Source organism: Helicoverpa zea, chromosome 15, assembly GCF_022581195.2.
Source record: "Helicoverpa zea isolate HzStark_Cry1AcR chromosome 15, ilHelZeax1.1, whole genome shotgun sequence".
Lineage (NCBI taxonomy): Eukaryota > Metazoa > Arthropoda > Insecta > Lepidoptera > Noctuidae > Helicoverpa > Helicoverpa zea.
In genome coordinates this window covers 369,407-392,565 of record NC_061466.1, presented here as the reverse complement: position 1 = coordinate 392,565, position 23,159 = coordinate 369,407, and the positions used below count along the sequence as shown (strand labels likewise).

At 35.6% G+C, this 23,159-nt stretch overlaps 1 protein-coding gene across 1 annotated transcript in view; it reads right to left on the bottom strand.

The window, feature by feature from the left end:
- Positions 1–2,662: 2,662 nt before the first annotated feature.
- Positions 2,663–23,159, bottom strand: part of LOC124637190 (protein sidekick-1-like) — a 90,127-nt gene continuing 69,630 nt past the window's right edge. Inside the window, exons 3-7 of the mRNA XM_047173550.1 lie at positions 19,029–19,168; positions 14,688–14,898; positions 6,548–6,665; positions 5,559–5,746; positions 2,663–4,921 (exon numbers count right to left, since the gene is read on the bottom strand). Of these exons, the coding sequence (XP_047029506.1) occupies positions 4,812–4,921; positions 5,559–5,746; positions 6,548–6,665; positions 14,688–14,898; positions 19,029–19,168 (767 nt within the window). The 3' untranslated portion in view covers positions 2,663–4,811. The remainder of the gene's footprint in view (positions 4,922–5,558; positions 5,747–6,547; positions 6,666–14,687; positions 14,899–19,028; positions 19,169–23,159) is intronic.

The window sequence follows — 23,159 nt, the reverse complement described above, 5'->3', positions numbered from 1 at the left end:
TGAAGACTGAGCATGTGGTCATAACGTAAATCTTTATCTTTTAGCTCTTAATGAGGTTTCTTTTGATCAAAGATGAGTAAATAAATATTGATGCTGATTATACGTCTAGACTGAATATTAGCCAGACATTATTGGGGTGGGATGGTCAAAAGGTAATCATCGTATCGTGTGTGTATGGGCGTGGAAACTAAACATTTGCTAAGACTTGCTAGATTGACACAAAAGTGGTTTGAATATTACCCTAGAGGGGTTTACTGCAACTGAAGTTTCAAAGGTTTTTGAACTCCCGAACTGAAATGTTCTCAGTATTTAGGGTTCTAAATAAAGCACTTGAGCTATCAGTTTATTCATAGACTATTGATCCCTTTATTAGTTAAAGAGGATTTGAGGGTCCTTGCTTTGATAGAGCCCTTCGCTAAGTGCTAGCCACATGAATCGATAGATCAGCTGTAGTGGTTTATACCCACTCTCGGAGCTTCGAGTACCTACGTTTTAGATCATCTTCAATTTACCCCTTTCTATAATTAATACTGCAAGAAGTGGTTTCACGGCGGTGATTGTATACAATATTCCTACGAGTATATTTTTTTTATATGCGGAAAAAAATCAAGATTTCTTAAAGTTAAGCCGTTATCATGACAAACGGCTCTTAAGAAACAATGATACCTAAAAAGAACCTAACATAACATGAGGATTTACCTAGAAATATATACTGAGAAGCACATAAAGTTATGATATTGTAACGGTAAGTTTATCAGGCGCCTGCCTAAACCGCCTGCAGTCAAGTTGCAACTTAGCTCAAGTTACGCTTATTTTTCACAGTGAAATATCTACTGAAATATATCAACTTCAGAGCAGCGAGGCGAAAATGTGATTTTATGATAATAATCATAATTTACAGCGTTAAAATGATATCAAGTGGTTTTTAGTTTAAGAGATGGAATTATTTTAGTTAGATTAATTGTTTTGTGGTTTGCTTTAGTGAAGGTATTTCTTCTACCTGCCAACTTTATTAATAATGTACTTTTTACAAGTATATGAATCTGAAGATGTAGTACCTACTGGTCAGCGTATGTAATCTCAATGTATACTTAATTCCTTCGTAGCTTCAAAACCAAAACTAAGATCATTCTATGTTCTTACTCGCTTTTTTAATCTACATTGGGCATGAAACATTAAGAAGCATGGATATCCACTCAATACCTGTTAAATACAATAATAGAACTATTCATCAATCTCTCAGGCGATACTCTGCAGTTTCAAGTTGCATTGTGGTGCCCTAGTGTATGAAGACGACTTGTAGAGCGCTTCCATCGTCTTACATACACAATGTACAAAAATAGTTAATGTTGAAAGGTTGATGTAATGTCCTAAGGATTATTTAGGTACCGACGAAATAAATTATGCTTAAATAAGTGACAAAACTACGAAAATATCACATTAGATATAACAGTAAAACTGTTTCAGCCTCAACATAATTTTGCAATCTGATAGAAATCGACAATCATCTTAACATCCATCCCTGCGATCACTCATTTATTCTCGAAATACCTACATTTAATTAAGATGTAAAGCCGTTCACTGATTCCGATCTCCGATTCACATTACGATTCAACCACCAAACTTTAACCTACGCTGTTCTATGCGTGTCTGCTCTTGGCTGGTCTGCTTCATACCCCAAGTGCGGCATCTTTGTGCAGTAGACTAGAGTCTTGTGCAATCTTGTGCGAACAAGCCATGTTTATTCGGTCGAACATTCTAGATAGCCGGTGCCGAATTATTTGTACGGCTGTCTACTCGTCGGGATAAATCAATGCACTGTGTTTAGACTTCGGAGTTAGGTTAAGGTATATTACATTGGAGGCTGAAACTTTCACAAAGAAATGGTTTTTGCCAAGTTGAAAGATAAAGGACACAAAAACTCGTAGATGTAACAATGTCCTTTATATACGCGTAGCTTCTACAGAAACGATTGACCATACCTGAGTCTCAATAATATTTCACGAGCACAGAGCGCCGTAAATCACCAATCTAAATCCCGATACTGAAATCCCCGTTCACGAGATTAAGAGACTCCTACAAAATTTCAACAAAGTAAAATAAAGCATGGTGCACACTCGCCGGTAATCCGTCGACCTAAGTATATGCCGCGCGTGTGTCATCACATTCCGACGACGGCTTAAAAAGGTACCAACCGGCTGACACCCCAGATTTTATTTATCCTAAAGAAAATATTGTACTTAGCAAGATTATGAAAGGAAAAAAATATAATTTCCGAGATTGGCACTCCACTTCAAAAGAGTAAAGATATATTTTTGCTTATTCTCGTACTAAATCGCTTTTCCTGAGTTGGTTTTAATGCGATTTTATTACAAGAAAGCAAATAAGATGTTCACGTGAGTGCTTTACATGCGGTGAATTTGATTTCATTTTGCGGTAACATGTTCAGACATCTCGTTTCAATGCAAAAAAAACGTATATCATTAATATATCAAATTGGTTTCCACATGATATCATGTTAGCGACACGTTTATTTTGAAGTCGGTACGAACATCAATTTGTATCATCCGTAAATAAAAATGTTTTTATAATTTAGCGAGTCGCTCTCGTTGCGATCCCATTACTAATGGCCTCGAGGTATTCGATTAAATAAAAGGCAGACTTTTTAATAATATTTATTAATACTCCCTTTTTCTTATTACAATTTATGTACAAGATACAAAAGAAACAAAATCAACCTCTTCAATATAGGTAATCAGTGATCGGGCATTTACATGAATACCCACTATTAAAAACGTCCCGTTCTCTCAACCGTACAAATAAGTTAGTCGTCGAATTACATTAGTAACATCATACTACTCTTTATTTAAAGGAACATAGCTAGGTATATTTCTGCTACCGTACTATCGCAATATTTCAGTATTAAACTACTTTACAAGTATACAAGAAGATGGAAAAAGTCAACAGTAGTCGTCGCGCCGCGTCACATTGCGTGCCGCACGCCGCAGCGCGTCGCGTCTCGCGGAGAGCACAATGTACGCCGCGTAAGTAACGAGCTGCGCGACAAAATCAATTAGGCACTCCGCCTTAAATAACCCCAAATTTAGTCCGCCGTAAACCTAATAAGTCTCGTTTTACGCAGCGTAAATTGACTCTGTGCGGATCTAGATTAACATGAAAATTAAATTCTATTACCTGCGATGAAAATTCAGTTTATACATAAAAGTTTTAGTGGAAAACAGTCAATAGATTCTTAATAATTATTTGTCGTTATTCCCTAGTAATTACAGTTTGAAGCCACTTGTCATCAGTTACAGGGATTTGTGTATTTATTAAACGTTTGTTGCGAGACAGAAAAACTTTGATGGGAAGGTGAGGCTTGGCGTAGCTTGCGTAGGCGTGTAAAGGGGAAGTTTCACTGTAGGCTTGTTGGCCAAGTTGCCTGTTTAGAATTCTCAACACAAACTTATTTGACACTGCAACACCCACAGGTGAATCACGTATCCGACGAGACGAGGGAGGGGGCGAGGAGAGGGAGTGCGGGGGTGAAGTTGGCGCGGTTTTGTTTGAGTCAAACACGGTCTTGAGTCTTTACGGAACACGCTGCGTAATTTAAACAATTAGTGTGTACTCTGCTTAAGAATAAACATTCCAGTAATTTGTGTTAGTAATCGAACATAAGGTTGAAAGAGATGTTTGAATAAAATTAAGAGGGCTGTGATCTTATTTGAATTAATTTACTTTTGTTTTTCCTTTTAGTAAACATATTTAATTGCACGTAAAGTCGATATTAGATTCGTAATAAAAACAAATGATTGAAAACATTATTATTGTTACGCTGAAATCTTTCTTATTACCTTCATTATTTTTTCCATTTCCGATGAAAAGTGGCTTTGATAATTTTAAATAAGTTGTTCTAAGAACAAAATAAGAAAACAGTTTTTCACCACTCAAATGGTGGAACGACTAGTACTATAATATCCAATCTTATGTATTAAACTCGTTTATTTTGTATTTACAACAATACGAAATATTTACAATGCGATCTGATATAAACTTTATTTATTCTACATCATTACGTATAGTTTACTTTATTTACAAAAAATGTTTTACATTCAGTTTGTTTGTTCAATAATAATTCGTCATCAGCAAAATAATTACTTCATAGTAAATAAATTTACATTTAAATGAGCATTGTTGAACGAGCTTACACGAAATTAAATTTCATTTTTAATTTATTAATTAGATAAATAATAAGTTAATACTGCCGCGTAACATTACGATCACAAATTTATTTGTTTGCAAAAGTGACAATTATTTCAATAACATTTCCTAAATTAATACTATTATTAAGTTTAATATTAATCCTACAACGTTTCGGGGGTTGGAGCTCTTATTTTTGTTATAAAACCATTTAACATGTAGTATATGAAAACAACTTTATTAACAAAAAGAGTATTTTAACATGAAGTCAATTTATCCAAAATAAACTGATATTTGTGCTACCAGTAAAAGAGAATCAAGTCCTGTTTAAATATTGAATCTGTATTATACGCTGAAAGGATTTGTACATTTAATTATACAAATCAAATAACCAGTTACGTAATTAGATCAGGAGAAGTCGAACGTTACAAAAATTAAGGAATGTTTCTCGAACCACGTTACACAAGACTCTAAATGAGCTTGTATTTGGGAGATCATAGAAGCAACAGTCTGTTATCATGAATCAAACAAAATTAGACTCTGTTTGTATGGAATGTAAGGTTTATAACTGAGATGCTCCGAGCCCTGGCTGGCGGCGGCTAGGCCGATCATCTGCAGACGGCGGACGAGAGTAGGTAGGTGACGATCGCACAGCTCAGCTGTGACGTGAGGTAGGACGACGCGCGGTTGCTCGTCTGCATCGCTGCTGGGTGCTCGCCTAGAGGAAAAGTACACGATATTATTGTAACTAGAATTTAAGAAGATTCTTCTTCTTCTTCTTCAGTCTCTGTCCTTACTGTAAGAACGTCCATGAGTTAAGTTAAAGTAACCTCTTTACCAGCTATAAAACTTGTATTCTTTGAAAACGATTCAGGTGGTAATGATAATCTCTAAAGTTGTTTAAAACTTAACTCCCCTTGAATTGACTTGTTTATCTACACATACAAGCCACATTATACAGCCAAGTTGGGCAGCAATAAACAGGTAATAAATGTAAATGCGAAACTTGACTCTGGGTAATCGATTCCGCTTTCACATCAAAAAATAAACCGATTCTAATTTTTCATATTGCCTTGTATGCCTTCGCTGTTGTTATGATATACATACCCTTATTGTATAGTGAGCGTAAAAACAGTTTTAAGGAGGTGCACTTTATCCTTGGACTCCTTTAAACCAAGTCCTTAGGGTGCGTCTATACGATACATGTAGCTGGCGCAAGTTCACACGCGCAAGTTACAAATGACAAGTGACAAGAACACGCGGGTGGGTAGATGCGAGAGTCGCTGGACGCGTTTTTTAGATGCATGTACTCGCGCCGTGTAGATGCACCCTTAAAAACAAAGATATAATCTTACCATTAAGCACGTGCACAGACACCGAGGCGGGGTGCGCGTTATTGGGCACGCACGTGTAGTTCCCGGAGTCGGTGAGCGCGGCCTTGGTGACCAGCAGCTTGCTGGTGGTGCCACCTTCCGTCTTCTCCGTCTCCAGGCTGATGCCGCCGCGGGGGGAGTCGAAGTCGACCACTGAGTTGCCGTGGTACCTGGTGGGGAAGAATGTGTAGAAGTGAAGGGGTATTTTGATACTGGTTAAAGGAGATTGAAAGTGGAAGAAGAAAGTTTATTTATCTGAAGCAAAATATTTTTAGGTTTTTTTGAAGGATTATCTTGCGACTTTAAAGCGTCTCATATTATGGCGTATGAAATTACCTCCATCGCAAATTGTTTTTACATTAGTTCAAATTTTAACTTGAGTAGTTCTGAAGTTCTTAATTTTCTTTCAACAATCTGAATACTTTAAAATTGTATTATTGGCAGAGAAACAACCTAAATATTATAGCATGAAGCCTGTTTGCCACAACGTTATACCTACAACACAATTTAGTAATACAATGAGCAAGTTAGTGTGACACTACTCCGAACTTGTACAATACTATGACTAATTCGATTTGCGTCTCAAACGTTTGTCTATCAATTAATTACTATTCTAAGAATAGTGCCAATCTAATCAGAGAACTTTAAATCGATATTTAGTTACTTGAATCAAAATTGGCTTCTATTCATTGGCATTGTGATATCGAATTTGTTTGTCTAGAAGTTTTAATGTGATTTAAAGAAGTAAATCAGTCAGTCAGTGACTTCGCCACCTTTTTTGTGTACAAATATTATTAGCAAGTACATAACTTCAAGATTCTGAACAAACATTAATTTCCTCCAAAATTCCTCAAAGAGGCAAAAAGATAAGAAGCCCAAAAGGCTCTTCAAAGACTACGAGTACAAGCCAGGCTAACATAAAGGCAGATATTGTTGCCGTCCACGTAAATATAACGAACAATAAGATTTACCATAAAATTGAGGCGGTGGATGGCGGCGACGAGTGCACATTCACTGAACACGTCAGCGATATTGTGCTGCCTTTCTTCACGTACACGTCCTGCGAGCCCCATATGGTCGCCGCCGCAGCTGCAACAAGCGAAACAGAACCTTCACTACATAACGTAAAGTACACAGTACAGTAACACGAGTGACACGAGAAAATGCTTGCATATTTACAAATTGTATGCAAATAGGGATTCAGGGTTCATGGTAAGGTTTTCAAATCTCAGGTAATGAAGCTAGTAACATTTAGGTATGTCGTCGGTACAACCAACGGTATTTAGGTTGTTAAAATTGAACAAGTCCTCGTTCAATGAGTTTTTATGGATACAGTCACGTGCAAAAAACATAGCCACAATCCATTCTAACTTTAACTTAATTATTCTTCTTTATGTTTTATTTTCCTCACATTTTTCGAATTGCTGATAAATCACCAGCGCCTAGTCTCAACTTAAACCTTTTATAACTCTTTTGAGAGCCTACTTGAACAAGACAATAATGATGATGCAAGTTTAAAAGCCGAGCCGAGCCAATTCCACCTCGCCTAAACTTAATTTGACTTTAAAAAGTGTTTAACTTAGCATTATGGCTTTCTCTAACTTACTCAATTCCAAACACTGGTTGACGTAACGACTAAAACGTTTATTTTTATTATGGCAACCCACCGATTTGGATGTTGGCAATAAAATTTTATTCTACTTTCTGCGGCACAGTTTTTGACAGTAATAGCTCGTCGGCTGAGTTTCAAGTTAATTTTGTTACAGCAATATTTACTATCACCGATGACTTAAGAGACACGCTTTTGATCTTGGGTGACAACCATGCATCTGTTTGTATTTACTGCAGCGATGGAGGCGACCGACATGGACTATACAATGTCTACTGCATGGACAACGTCTGGCGGAGTTCATGCAAATTCAAAAAGCGCTACACCGCACGCCCAACCAACTCCATCTAATCATATCCAAACAAAACATCTCGTGCTGTCAACGAAAACACGAAAATGAAGCCGCTACGAACAGATGAAAGTATAATGAAGTACTAATGAATAAACAAATGAAAAATGTAATTAAAAATGAAGAGAAGGATACGAAACCGGTACCTGAGGAGCGGGGCGGGGCCGAGGTCGCGGGGATGAGGGACTCATCTGGAATTCACAAGACAACAGCTTAGGAGAGGGCGAGGAATACAAAACAGCATGTGACCCTACCAGAGATGCATCGAAAGAGTTGAGCGCACTATTACATCTGGTAGAATTAGCGATACAAAGACTTAGCAATGGAATGGAAATTACTGAACTGGGAGCGACTTTCAAATTGATGTGGCAGACGACCTTGACGCCGTGTTTATTATTCAAATCACAGTTTGTGCAGAAGTCTGGGGACTAGAAAATGGGAGATGACGTGATAGAATTAAAACTGTGTCTCAGATGAGTTAAAGTTGGGAGTTTAGTGAGACCTCAGCAATTAGACAAGTTAGGACCCCGCCGTGCATAGTAACGTTGTATAGGATAGAACAGTAACATTTCTACATGTGCACTTACCATAATATCTACGTGGTTACAAGTTGACATAAAGCGTTAGAGTTTTAAAAGAGCAATTTTGCTCGCGCCCTAACTCTGTGGTTATAATAAATAACCAGATGAGAAAAATCCACTATACGTCCGGCTTAATATATTCACACAATAGTGGCCATTGATACTTGTCAAAGTAATATCAACATCATCGTTATTCATTGTTATTCAATATCAGGTTCTGGTTGCTAACCCTCGCTATGCCGTTACCGTGGCAACTTCAGCGTGGGCGGGTTAACGTCTTCCCGATTTCTTCCTAATCCTTGGAGTCAACACGTGTAAACCCATTATCCTAAAAACGATATTCTTAATTGGGAGAAGGCTTAACTGTCACCGTTTCTCTATCAATTTTACTGAAATTTCCAATAACTAATGAGCGACAAGTCACAAAATATTAAGCAAAGTACTAAAAGGTCGGTCATTAGCTCAATCTTGACTGTGTAACTATTGAGGCCAAGACAAAGTTAGATATCAAATTATTTTGTATATTTTCCGTTCCTATTTAGTACATCCAAGACTCATTGTGTCATCCGAGAGCACTTATTCAATTTAAACTACAATGTAGCAACTAGCATAAACTACACGGCGCAGGCTGGGTGAGGCATTGTCGGACATTTTTCAACAATAACAAGCCCTGTAATTGGTTGTGAGGTGAATTTGAGAGGCTCGCATGACGTATCTAGCGGCGAGGCGTGCACTAACAAATTGGCTACTATGAAAACGAGTCGGGTAAAAAATTGTGCTCATTTAGCCAACACCGGTTTTGGTAACGAAACGGATTTGTTCCGGAACATAAGTCACGTAATCGATAATGGAGTTTGAGTCCTAGACCAGGATTTTATAGAATAGATCGACCGTATTTATCTTGTTGAAACGCTAGACGTCTTCTTGATAATAGTGAAGGATGCTGTGGATGGCGAGGCGTTTGGATTTCGGATAAACTGAAGCATTATAGCGTTATACCGGAACTGTGCGGATTCACTGTGAGATATTTTTGTCGTGATCTAAATATTGGAAATACAGGTGAACTTGGGTAATTTATCAAGATTTACTAAAGTTCTGAAAAAATAATCCTCTTTGTTCTAATAAAGAGTCTTAAATGAAGTCAAGAGTCAGAGAATTACATTGAATTAAACACATTTATCTTCCTTGACTTTGATGTCCAAGATAAAAGATAGGCGCAGGGCATTGTCCTCGCAATTTGAACGAAAAAAAAGAAATTCATAGACTTGACAAGGAAACAAGAAAACTAAAAATAGCAACACTCACGACATTTTTGTATCTTCAAGAGTCAGAGTAGCAGTCGTCATGAATCTTACTATAATAAAGTGCTTGTATTTTTTAACACTTCCACGGCAAACGGGTAAGCTATTTCGATAATACTTTGGCTGAAGAAATTTCCTCGTAACATCTACAATTACTACACTCTAACTAAGAAATAAATTACTTAAAATAAATTTAGAAGTCTCCTTGTATTTAAAATAACTAAGCTGAACGCTCATAATCTGCGTTTTATAATTAAAAACATAAGCTGTGGAGCTCGGAGCGGGAACACTTCACGAATAGAGTTATTTTGTAGGGGCAAGCTTTTAATGTTTCATAACGATGAAATAAAATTTAAGTGACAACAATTCAGCGTGCTCTAAACTTTCCGGGTTGCGGTACTGGTGAAAGGGTTATGGTTTTTTATTTTATAATCCGCGTGAGAACGACTTTGTAATGGGTAACTATCTCGTATGAGTGAAGTGGCAAACACGCGCCCTTACGCATTTCATATAAATGTGATAGTATTTTTACAGTCTACGTTGTCTTCATTTTTATTTCAATAGTAACTATTTTGGCCATGCTAGCTTGTTCCGTTTGAAACATTATTAATTCCTTGTTTATCAGTGAATCTACTGGATTTTAAAATAAATATATGCCATAATTCTGAGTGTCTGCTTTCTGAAAGATTCTCGTAATCAGTGCCTCTTTATCGTTGAAAAAATATTTCTTACTATTTTTCATCCACGATATTATTTCTGTAAAGTTCAACTTCAAAAGGCTGTCATATTTATTGCAACATACCTTACAGCAATGATATTATTATTACGCTGGCCCAAAATGAGGCCTTTGAGGGGAAAATAAAATGCAAAAAGAATATCTTAAATTGAGTCGTTCAGTCAAAGGCCACGTAAAAAGTTAACTGGATCTTGTTTGAGCAGTTACTGATTTTATGGAGCCTTCGTGATATTTATTTTTATTCTGTTTTATTCTTCGGTTTGAATTTTACACTGGTAATCATTTAACGGAGTTTTGAAGTAAGGTTTTATTATCTACGGATTTTAGGCGTATTTTAATGTCACTTTGTTAAACTTGATATTGGAATGACATTGAGGTACTTGAGCTCTATGATTAGACCACAATCCTAAATAACAAAATCTCCACATAATATCCTTTCATAACAATTTACATTACAAGACATATTTGCGAGATAAAATTATTTTTCCTGCCACATGAACAAGGACAGAAGAATTCCTCAGTCCATTGAAACTCCAGCTATATGTAGAGTATTTCCCATATTTTCCCGTGGAATAATCGGTGAGTCCCAATACTTTTAGATCGATCTACCGTGCGGGGATTGATTTGAATGCACCTATGGGTTTCGCTTTGACAAGCCATGTGGCTGCAATATCAAATGAATGAATATTTAATTGGCTTCCTCGAGTGGTCTTTAGACAGGAAAAATTTTAAGCAATTACGTTTTTTCTTCATTTATGTAATTTGTGTATTTATGATAAGTACTTTTATAAGTCGATCGCTCAAATTAATGCCTTCATAATTCAAAGAAAATCTATGTTTAAGTTTAGCCAGCTTGTTTGCAATTAACTTCATAAATCAAGGCTAAAAATGCTTACAGCGATACAAATTTGTTTGGCCAAGTTAAACACAACATCGTTTTCTGTTTTCAGATAACACTTTTAATAGCCTTTCTCGGGATTAACGTCATATTTTCACAAGAATTTATCGTCAGCGAATATTTAAACCGTCGCTTTTTTACAAAATCCTTGACCTATTTTGTTTAAAATTAAATTTTATGAAAGTAACCAAAAAATTACATACTTTTACGCAGCCATTTGTTTAATGAACCCACTCAATTGTTAGGACCTTGACCCGTTTTGTTGAGAAGTTTTTATAAAAGGCCCACTGTCGCGTTTAATTATAAAGATTCATAATCGGATGAAAAAACAGCGTCATTTTTGTTGCTAATGGCTTTAGCTGAGATATAAAGCTGGTTAGTAATTAATGTATTTTTAACTATAGGTACTTCACGAGTAGTCAGGTAGATTTGGATTTTTAATTTTTGGTTGTATAAGTGAGTGAGTGGAGATGAGTTTGTTAATACCGGAGAAATTATGTTTATTGCAAATAGTGTCTGTGATGAGGTTTGGGCCTTAACAGTTTGTATATAACTACTTAAATTTTGAATTGAGTAGAATTTTCTCAGAATATTTCATCTATATATCCTAAACCAATTCATATTCCCATTTAAACTGATACAGCATTTATTTATTTACAAACTAACCCAGTTTACATCGGAGCAAAGCCGGTGACTATCTATAAATATTCTAGTCGTATCTATCATCAATAATGAACACTGCAGTCTCGGCCGAAAGGACTTGCTATCATATTTAATTCACGAGAACACTGATTTTGTAAATAATTTCCTTTTGAATAGATGGCGGAACGATTCTCGTTTGTGGATTATTTTGAATATTAAGTAGAGGTCCATTCACCCTTCATTTATATTGGGACCGTTTTGGTTGTTCAATAGATGGATCAGGAAATTCTACAATATTGGTCCTTAAAATGTTCAGTTAGAATAATTTATTTTACTAATTAATTAATTAAATAAACCCTAACATAAAATGGAAATAGGTTTATTTATGATAGACATATAACATACCTTTTATAGATATCAAAAAACTAATGAAACATTTCAAACAAAGTTTTTCATTAGAAAATTAATATAATTTCATATCTTCATCATAAACGTTTTTATTACGTTTCAGTTAATTAAATACAACTTTGACAGACTGGTGCGCCCTTTAGTTTGATACCTAATATTTGATATATTTTTTATTATGCTTGAGATGAAAATCGTGACTGACATGATAAGCAAAGTAAAAAACTTAGAACTCAAAGCACGTATGTTAACAAAACGCTATTTAAGCATGTACTAGGTATTTTCGAAAAGTATCTTCGAGATTGGCTCAGCAACTACTAGTACTTTGAGTACTAGCACACATGAATTCTCGGAGTCAGACAAAGTATTGAGTTTCTATAAGGAATTTCTCAGTACCCTGAAGTCCTCAAACGAGTGAGACTTAAAATATTATCGAAACTTAGGTGTTAATATACGTGAGTTCGACGTAAGCAATACCGGGGAATATGCCTGCTTTTACCAACATTTATTGGCTATTTTAGGTACCTACTTAAATGCTATCCTTTGCGACAGTTAAAGTGCGCTTAGAACTATTTTGATAAAATCTGATTTTCAGCATTAAAATAAAGATCTTTTAAAAATTATTGGATAATGGTGTGAACCAAGCAGTTATTATTTATCGCGTTTCATCTCATTTTCTCATTTGTCACTGCCATACAATGCGTTCGGCATTTTTCCCATCTATTATAAAATAAAAGGCTTCACTAACACAAGTAATATCCCTCGAGTCACGTTCACCAATAACGTATTGCAATAGCCCGCCTTCAAATCTCAACCGCTTATAAATATCCTATAATAGTCTATTTAAAAGGTCTATGAAATTCCACAAATGCACTTTATTTTTAGGTTCAAAATAAAATTACAGCTGTTTTTTATTTAGTCTTTGCTAAAATGAGATTAAGGTTTCTCGCAAAATGCTGAGTATTTATATTTACAAGCAAGTTTTAAATCGATTACGAAATAAACTAGAAAAAGGTTTTGAGTGAAAGCAAATTCCAAGTAGAAAACATAAAAAATGGCTGTGTTAAATAATGTGTACTTACTATAAGATACATTTTTTAAAACAATTTTTACTACATAAATATTAAGTTGCCATCGTAACAGCATTTCAAAATCGCAGAAAATCATTCAGAAATATATTTTTTTAGCGTTTATTAGGTTTTTTTTACCCAAAAAGATGAAACAAAATTACGATCCATTCAACCACATACGAAACACTACAAAATCACATTGCAACATAATTTCGATAAATTTCAACAAAATATTTGAGCGTGCGATCCAAGGGCGTCCGTCACGCGTGACGTAGATAGATGTGCTCCACTTTGTACCGCGGCATTACACCCACTACTAATATGACGAGAGATGAATGCCGGATTACGGCGTCGTCACTTTTCATGCGTTGTACATCTCGCGGACTGACGACCAAGGCTTTTGTATTGTTTATACGCGTTATATGACCCTGTTATGGGTAATGGTCCGATGTTTTTTCCTTGTGACCTGTTCTTGAATATTTTTCTTTTAGTTTTAAAGTGGATAACTCTGAAGTTTGCTTTCACTATGTAAGTAAAGTCGTTGGTAAGGATAGTTGAAGAGCAACTTGCGTCAGTGCGACATTTTGCGAAATCAAGGAAAAAAGTAGGTACTTCTAAAATGATCCAGTCAATAAAGGATATTATATTTTTTCAGAATGTAGCCAATTTAACCCTTTCGCTATTTTCGAAGATCTTATTTAGGTTTTCATAACCCCGTTTGTAATACAAGGATCATCCTGACCTACCCTTCGTAAAATATGTACGAACAATTTCAATTCGTATTACACATTCCGTTTGAGTCTAATGACTTTATACATACGTGTAACAAAATACTGGTTGTTTGAACAAATGCTGTTTTAAGTGGCTTATGACGGCTTAACATCATATCTGAATTACATCTTTGGTAAAGGCTCTTAGTGATAAATACATTTTCCAAAAATTATACTAATGGTAAGAGTTTTAACTAAAAATATTTTTCAAACTCAAAAAGAGAAAAATGGACTCCATAATGCTGTTTTACACGCGTACACTCAATTATCTTGGCACAGAATACATTTGTAGGTTTATTAAATTAATTCAAAAGGTTCTGTATCGTATTACGAATTAGTATGAATGTTATTCAAAGCATTTTATCGTTGCCCTCAGCATAATATTATCATGTATTTCTAAGAAAAAAAACATGAACTAATCTAATTTAATTATTTAGAAGTTTTCCGTGTCCTTTGATATTTATAAAGTTAATTTTGTTTTCTTTGAGAAATAAATCAAAGATTTTTGAAGTAAACTTATTTTATGTTTTATTTATCTTACGTTTTCTCGACCTTTAATTTCAATTCTTCGTGTTTAATCAACAAATTGTTCACTTTTAATTAGCCCTGAATTAATTCTGAGTGCTTACTTTAAGGCTGAGAAGCTTATTTCTTTAATATTTTAGAGATTTAATTAGTAACGATTATTAATTAATGAAAAGTCCCCTCCCCAGTATAACTTGACCTGCACTTGTAAGCAAAAAAAGTCACCTTCGACCGTCAGTATGACAGCCATGTTGATCTTGGGTTCCGTGTTGATCTGGCACTCGTAGACGCCGGCGTCCCTCGGCTGCACGTAGTCTATCTTGAGGTCCCAGTCGTCTGAGGGTTCAGGGTGCAGCACGCTGAACCGCGCGTCACCCGTGTATGTGAAGATGTGGGACGTCAAGATGTGGAGGTCACGTTTCCTCATCCACGATACCTGCAAGAGAAGGGACTTTGTAGTATTTTAAATAAAATCAAATGATGATGACGAATAACTCGCATACACTGCAGCAATATTAATTAATACATTGGTTGGTTTATGAGTTAATTATTTTAAATTAATCGAAACATTCCTGATTGAGTTCCGATACAAACAGATTTAATCTGCGATGGTTAAAAACAGAATCAATTATAACTGTAAACGAACATAAGCTACACAAGTTTACATAACAAGCGCCGATGATAACTCAATTATCAGATGTCGGAGTTACTAATAACAGGAATTACGAACTCGGTCCCTGGGGTCTCAAAAACCGGGCAAGTTGTCTCAAACAGCGGAATTGTCGAATGAAGCCGGCCTCAAGTTGTGAGCCCAACTTTACCTGACGAATATCAATTAGCCGCTCCATATTGCCCTGAACGTCTTTCTCGTGTCTGTTAAAATTATGATGGAACTCGTTCACGTCAATATTCAATAACCCGGCCGAGGCTGATCTAGTCCCTTTTTGATTAGTCCTTCGATATTGATTTGTGCGTGTTAATATTAATAGGATATGAAGCTTTCCTCACTCGTGCTCTATCCTCAGAAACTGCTGTGGGAGATAGGGATTCGGTTCCGGCCACTAAATCTGTATTGACTGAAACATACGTGCTCTGAAATAGTTACTGACAAGCCGAGTAAAAGACCTTTACGAGTATCTTCTTAGGATAACGTCTCGCTAGCTTATGTTGTGATGTTCGTTTTGCTTTGATGTCTTTTCCTGGAAAATATCATATCGGGTATGTCGTTCATAATCACATTAAATTCTATCACATTTACTTCATGATATTCTATAGCGAATTGTAAAAAAAAATAACATAATCCATTCAGTGGTTTAGCCACAGGACTCATTTTTCGTTTTCATAATTTACAACATCATGTGTAAAGCAGAGATAAAGTTAGGAGTATCGAATGTTTTGATCAGTTGACAGCTGTCAGTTTTCAAGGGAGAATTTCAGCTGTTTGTAATGACTGACTTCTATATGGTGTTCTAATTTTCGCACATTTTTATTCTATTTACTTTGTTTGAAAAATGCATTTTTTTATTTTCACGGATTTTTCTTTTTTCTTGGTGTTAATCGACATATATTAACGCATTTTATTTAATGTGATTATGAACGACACACCCGATATAAGCGCGAGTACCTACTTGTTACTGTTACACTACATAATAATAACCAGTTGATATTACTGATTCTGTTATCCGGTATATTACAGTTCTGTAAATTGACACTCTCAGTTTCCATTCTAAAAATTCGTTCAGTTATAATGAATTGAGTTCAGTTACTTCGTGGTGGCATTTCAGTGAATAAGGATAAGCATGTAAACACACAAACCGTTTACCTGGGGCTGGCGGCGAATTATTTCTGAGTAACTCGCTTACATCACAAAGAGATAGGCCGCTGCCTTTTGATTAAAATTACACCGACAATAAACGTTTGAATTATATTTTTAATTCGAGAGCTCTCCAGACTGAGAAATTAGAAAATAAATTCCCCTCCCTTTTGTTGGGTTTTTGTTTTTCTACGTAATTAGAGTAAGCTGGGGGTGAGCCCGTAAGCCCGCCCTGTAATTAAGCAAGATGGAACGTCCTCAGACTGTTTACAGCCTTTAAAATAATAAAATTAAGTAACGGCTAAGCGACCGAGAGGTTTTTCTTGAGTTCCCGTGGAGCGCACAAACTTGATGAATTAACCTCAGCATTGAAGCGGCAGCATTGACGTCGTTTTATATTTCCGCACAAGTGTGCCGGATATTTGTTTATTTTATTATCCTCGTCAAGGGCTAAGGAAGATTTATTTTGTCCTGCTCGCGATATTTTGCGAAGAGGAAATGTGCAGGATTTACTATGATCATCCGCCAGTTTATGGCCGTGGACGGCGCTTAATGTTTATTTTAACCGAAGTATAGCACTTTAGCTTTGGAATCTCATTAACTTGGCTCATATTTAATGCAGAATAGGTGGTATAGATGTGATATAAAAAATAAACGTAGATTACAAATCGGATACATTTTTAAGCAAAATAAACGGGATCAATCAATTTACCAAATGGATTTTGTCAGAATGATAAACATTTTTTTTTTTATTTATAATTACACGATTGGAAAGTTTTCATTGATAAAACAGACGTAAAAATAAAATATAGAGAAATATTTACGCGGCTGGTGCAGGAGGAAACAATGACAATATAAGTGTACATAAAGTACCGGCGTCGCTGCGGTGACCCAAATACTACATTTGTGCCAAATTGCTGTTCAAGCTATTTTAACGAGTATCATCATTATGACAATATCGGACCATTACAAGGCCAATTTCATCGCTGATTTCCAGTTATTTCACGATTGAAAGAATGATTATAAATACAAATAGGAAACATTTTGCGAAATTATATCAATTAAAATTTTCCAGCTTGAGTTGTTTCATGCTTCATTTTAAACAAGGCTTTTCATCTTAATTATTCCCCAACACACCAACTCAGTGAGCACTTAATACCTACATTTTATGAAGTTGGTAAAAATTACACGGCATGAAAGAAAACTGAACACGAACAATAATTTAAACCGCCACTCAGAACACTTTCCCCCAACACAGAAACCCCATCACAGGGGTATAAAACAGTGAAAAAATCCCAAAAAAAGGGTTCGTAATCCCGAGGCCTTTTTACAAGAAAATGACGGCAGATAATCCATGGCGAACAATATATTATAATGCATCGTAGGACATGTCAGATGGCTATTTATTTTCTCGAATGGGTTGGAGATCCCTGAACCATTAATATGGCGGCCAGTGGACCGAGCCTGAGGAGGGATATCGAACCAATGAGGACTTCGACGTTGAAAAATGATATTTCGAGAGGTTGGCAGGTGGTCACACGCTGTGGTGGGGGCACAAGAGCTTTGATTTGTGTGATCTGCGTCCCTGTGTGCGTAAACATATATTCTGGGGTCCGCGTTTCTTACAAATGAAATAAGGATGTGTGTGTGATGTGTGATGAAAGCACGCATTACATGTTCAAATTATAAGAGAGCTTATTCATTAACGAACTTTCAGCACAATTTCCTAGTAAGAAATAATAGCATTGCAACCACTCAGGTTTCAAATTCTATTACCCGAGAACACACACGTTCATAACTCGATAATTATATCCATACATATGTTTGTGATCCGTCAGTCATCCATCTAACTCCACACATTACATTGCCGGTTGTGGCTTAGCGCCCGGCGTATGTATAGAGCATAGTAATCAAGGTATTAATGACTAAGATAATAACCGCTTCGGTTAATATCTCGGTCGGCTGACCGACCGGGATGCCGCAATCATTGCCGTAATAATAGTAATTTATGTTTTGGATTACGTTGATGGAACCTCACCCTTGTTACATACTAACTTAATGTTACATAGCACTAAATCTTGATTAAGAGATTCTAGGTTTTCATTTAGACTGAGACCTTTCGGAATGGTGAGAGGTAATTGTAATTAATTTAGAAGCAAACGCTGCTAGGTTTAGTTCGTAATTGATTCTGTAGAAATATCTGTAGAATTGTGGGGGTTGAGACTGGAAAGTGCCCATTTTGTGTCATTGAATGGTATAGGTTGCCAGTTAAGTGCAGACATTTTCTCAATATGAGTGTTTCTTAAAAGCCTTTATTTATTATTATTTATTAGGTACTAATCCCTGTCTGATATATTGATCGCATACCAAGGTTGACGTTTTGACATGGGAAGCAGGATACAGGCAACAATTTCCTTAAAGAACCGATTCTAATATCCATATTAAGAGACTACGAGAAAGGTGTCGCATTATGACATGACATTATTTTCGAAACTCCAATGCGGGAGAGATACTTTTACCAGAAGAATAACTGTTTTCTGTTTCTCACCAACCTTCAACTAGAATCATAAAAAAACTACAGATAGTAGGTGAAAATGGATGCTATACAGAGAGATAGATACGGATAAGAAAACACAAGAAGTAGTGATGGGTGAGTGTTTTGGGGGCTGTCCTTTGCAAATTATTGATACTCAAAAAGTGCGGTTTTGCAGCGAAGATTTTGTTAGATTTGTACAGATTGCATGAATACATACCGTTCTATTGCCTATGTGCTTGGCGCGGCACCGCAGCACCGCCGCCGCGCCCACCACGGCAGACACGTTGCGCGGTGACACGTCGTCGAAGTACGGCCGCTCGGGGCGCGTGCCGTCGCCGCCGCTCACTCCCGGCAGCCCTACGACAAAACAAATGATCGGTTAAACTAAATGTCATAAGATTTTGAAAAAAAAAAATTAAAACCACCTGGTGTGGATTGACGAATATCCACACCAAAATGTTGCAAATATCCTGCTCAAAACTGAGCATTATTAACAATCATTCTGTATTACAAAATTAACGTAAGTAATACGTTAGTTTAAAATAAGATACCTATACCTATATTTATGGGCCGTAGTTGCCTGATAATAAAACTTAAAAAGAATGCTGCCTGTACTTTGCAAGTACTTTAAGTTAATTAAGAAAACTTTTAGCTTTAACCCTTTCCTCCTAAAATGCATAACATTACGTTTATCACTTAGTCGCTTGCTGCTCATAATAAACTTGAAACATAATTAAAGTATTTTCACTGACAGTCGACTAGACGATATAAATAATTAAGAACTTAAAATGGCTGAATTCTGTTTGTTTTAATAGCTTTGTTATTACTTGGATAGAAGCGTCTTGCGGTATTTTATGCGACATCAAATAAAACCACTTAAGGTTTTTGTTAATTAATAGTTATTTGTTATACAAGAGTGCAAAGTTGCTTTTTAACCGCGGGCTCAATTTTGATGACCGAGCAAGCGAAGGATTCTAAAATTGAAACACGAGCGTAGCGAGTGTTTCAATAATTAGAATCCTGAGCGATAGTGAGGGAATCAAAAGAGCACAAGGTGAAAAATCTTTGCACTCGAGTGCAACACGTAACTTTTCATCCCACCTCATCGAGGAAATTACTAAATGCAAAAAAACAAAATGGCGCGCACATACGAGTATCAAATTAAAAAGATGTACCTATTAAAGTTAACATATTTGAAAACTCGCTTTAAAAATGAAACGACGTTAAAAATCTGTGTAAAAACAATAATAAAAAATACTTAATTAATTGAATAATTATTTTAAGCAGTATTTTATTTATTTAATATGTATTTGTTTGAAAAGTCTTATCAAGATTGTCACAAATGGAGTATTGCACACGATGTTCTAAATTCAAATCACTTTGCCGCTCTAGAGGATAAAAACGACTTTTGCACTCAGATATCAAAGGGTAAAACTACTCTTTCCGAGATGGTGGGATGAAAATTATTTTTGATTTTTTGCAGTAATGAGGTTGAACTAAAAATAAATTAGATATTTTAGGATCGCCTAGACAGAGCGTTGATTATTATTAGTTGATTATATTTATATAGTCGGTGAAGCGTCAGTAAATAAAATAAAAAAATAACTTTGAGCCCTTTTCATTTTCTTCTGTAACTTTATTTATTTGATTTCAAAGGTATAATCAGAAAAAGTTATCGTATACGATAATACGAAATACAACTTTTCAAAAGTTAAAGATAACGTATCGCATTAGAGAAGATTAGTTTTATGCCGATTTTATTTAGACGTATCAGGCTGTCATAAGCGATCAAATATGTTAGCCTTCCATTTAATTCTTTATACGTCACAGCTGTAACAGGGATGACAAGCATAGGCTAATAACATGAATCTACATAACAAAAATACACGTCATCCCTTCACGAGATAACTCATATGATTAGTTGGATACAAAGCAATTATCCCTCGCGACAACTTGAATGAAATCTCGAAATTAACAAATACAAGTGACAGCTCGCCACCTGAGACCAACGTGATTTGCATACTATTTGTGTTACATACACATGCTGGTTTCAATGTTGGGTTGAGGCTTATGTTTCTGTGTGATAATGTTTTGGTGGGGTGTGTAAGTTAGGTACTTGTAATTACGCCTTCTACTAAAAATATTATAAATTGCTTCTAAAAACATGCTGTTGTTTGAGATTAAAGATGGCATATTTCATTGTTCTATGAGTATCAAATAACTTATCTATTCCCCCATTATAATACAATACATTGATCCTTTAAATAAAGACCCACCCCTATGTATAACAAAATGATACTTTCAAAACAAACTCTCTCAAAAATTTAAACCTCTTTAAATGTAGCCATCCCTAGCGAACTCAATTTTCCTAACACAACATTGGTAGAGCGTGTGCGATATTGACCAAACATTGGCGCCAACGTTGGCCGTCACTACGTAATATGCGCGCGGCTGTTTGCTCAGATATATCTAACAACACAAACATAACTTGATTATTTAACTTAGAAACGTTTATTACGTTCGATAGCAAGCGAAAAGCAATTTTCGCAAACGAACAGGGTTGGCGTGTTTCCTAGTTATTAGGTAACATTTATTTATTTAAATTTTGATTTTTTTATGGATTATTTAGGCAACAAAACTTAAAAAATTACATTACTAAAAACCTATAAAATTTAGGCTTTGTACAGTTACGATACGATAATGATCAACAATATACGCAAATGTATCTTATCTACTTCAGTTCTGGCCTACAAAAGACAGATTTCCAGAAATTGATGTAATTATAAACAGATACTGTAATGCCAACAGCTTATGTGAGATGAGCGACCAGATTGACTAAACATAATGTTATTGATTCGCCCTACAAACACCAGAAGGTACGCCATTAATATTCATGGCAGGCTGTACCTTATCCGAGCCATAATGCTTGTGTAGCCGAGTATCAAACTTAATGCTAACATCAATAATTTAATGTAAAGACAAATACTATAAAATAGCTCAACGGTATCTGTAGGAAAAGTGTGTGTTACTTAGATTGATGACAAAAAATATAAACGTATATTGAGAGTGGAAAAAAATTATGTGGTCTAAAATTACCGTACCTAATGCACGTACTAAAAGAATTGCCACAACAAAAGAAAGTGTTTAAAAAAACATATTGTAAAATGAAGTATTTGTCGGTACACATTAACAGAGTAGTGTGTCTGAAATTACCGATTGCGAGTTCAGCTCAGAAAATGTAGGTACCCTTAATTTTTACAAAAAAATGAAACCCATTTTCTTTAGCAAACAGTTTCAATACACAGCTTAAAAAGAATGAAAATACAAAATACGCAGGCTTTGCCTTAAAATGTTCATGTAAGAGCTCCTTCGTTATCCTTATTAAAGAACTAAATAAAATATAGTTACTTTGAAACAAGTTGTTCGGCAGGTTTGCGCTAAAAGTAAAAAACTTCAGTTTATACCAAGTTTGTTCTAGTTACTTTATAATGTTTAAGTAATTCGCGTTTGTTTTCGAACGTACGTCTTTGCTATGTTCAAGTATTATGTAGGCGTTTGGGTAAATGTTAGATTAAGATAACTGGGAAAATATAATACTAATAGTATTTGTAAATGAATATAGAATGCTGGGAATAAATTACTTTGAGCAGATCTGAAGCTTTCATTCTATTTTGGAGGGCTTCAGGTTTAAATCAATTGAACTAGGTGGGTGTTTAAATTGTGTATATTAATCCAATTTGTGAAAATCATATTACTGCAAGAAGCCTCAACCTACATTTTCGTAACACAAGAAAATCCAATTTCTCTTAACTGTAGAACATTATAAACATTTTACATTAACGAAACAAACTCTTCCAAATTCAAATCTCGCAAGGTCTAGAAAAAGAAAAACAACATATTATTATTGGAATGTGTCGGTGAGCGCTGTTCGTTTCCGGTTACGTGACGTCACACCCGTCGAACCGGAAATAAGAACGGAGCCTTTGCCCGCCCTCTTATAAGGAAACACGGCGGAGCATATAAAGCTGCGGTGGAGCCACGAGAACACCGACTGGGATCGTAAGATGCTGTTATTATGAGGAAAAAACCGCGTGAAGACTGTTTTATTTAGAAATAAACTTATAGTCCAACATTTATATGAGCTGAGTGCTTCGAAAATGGAACCATTACTCTTTTTTCTTTTCGGTATAGTTGACAGTAAATATAAATGGTGGCAATAAGAATGCTGTAGTTACATACAATATACTCATTTATTTTGTAATATAGTGCATGGAAGTTTAAGATGATTTACCGGTTTAGTCATCGAGCAGACTATTTAGTTGTTCCTGCTTCTACTTAAAGGCACCTA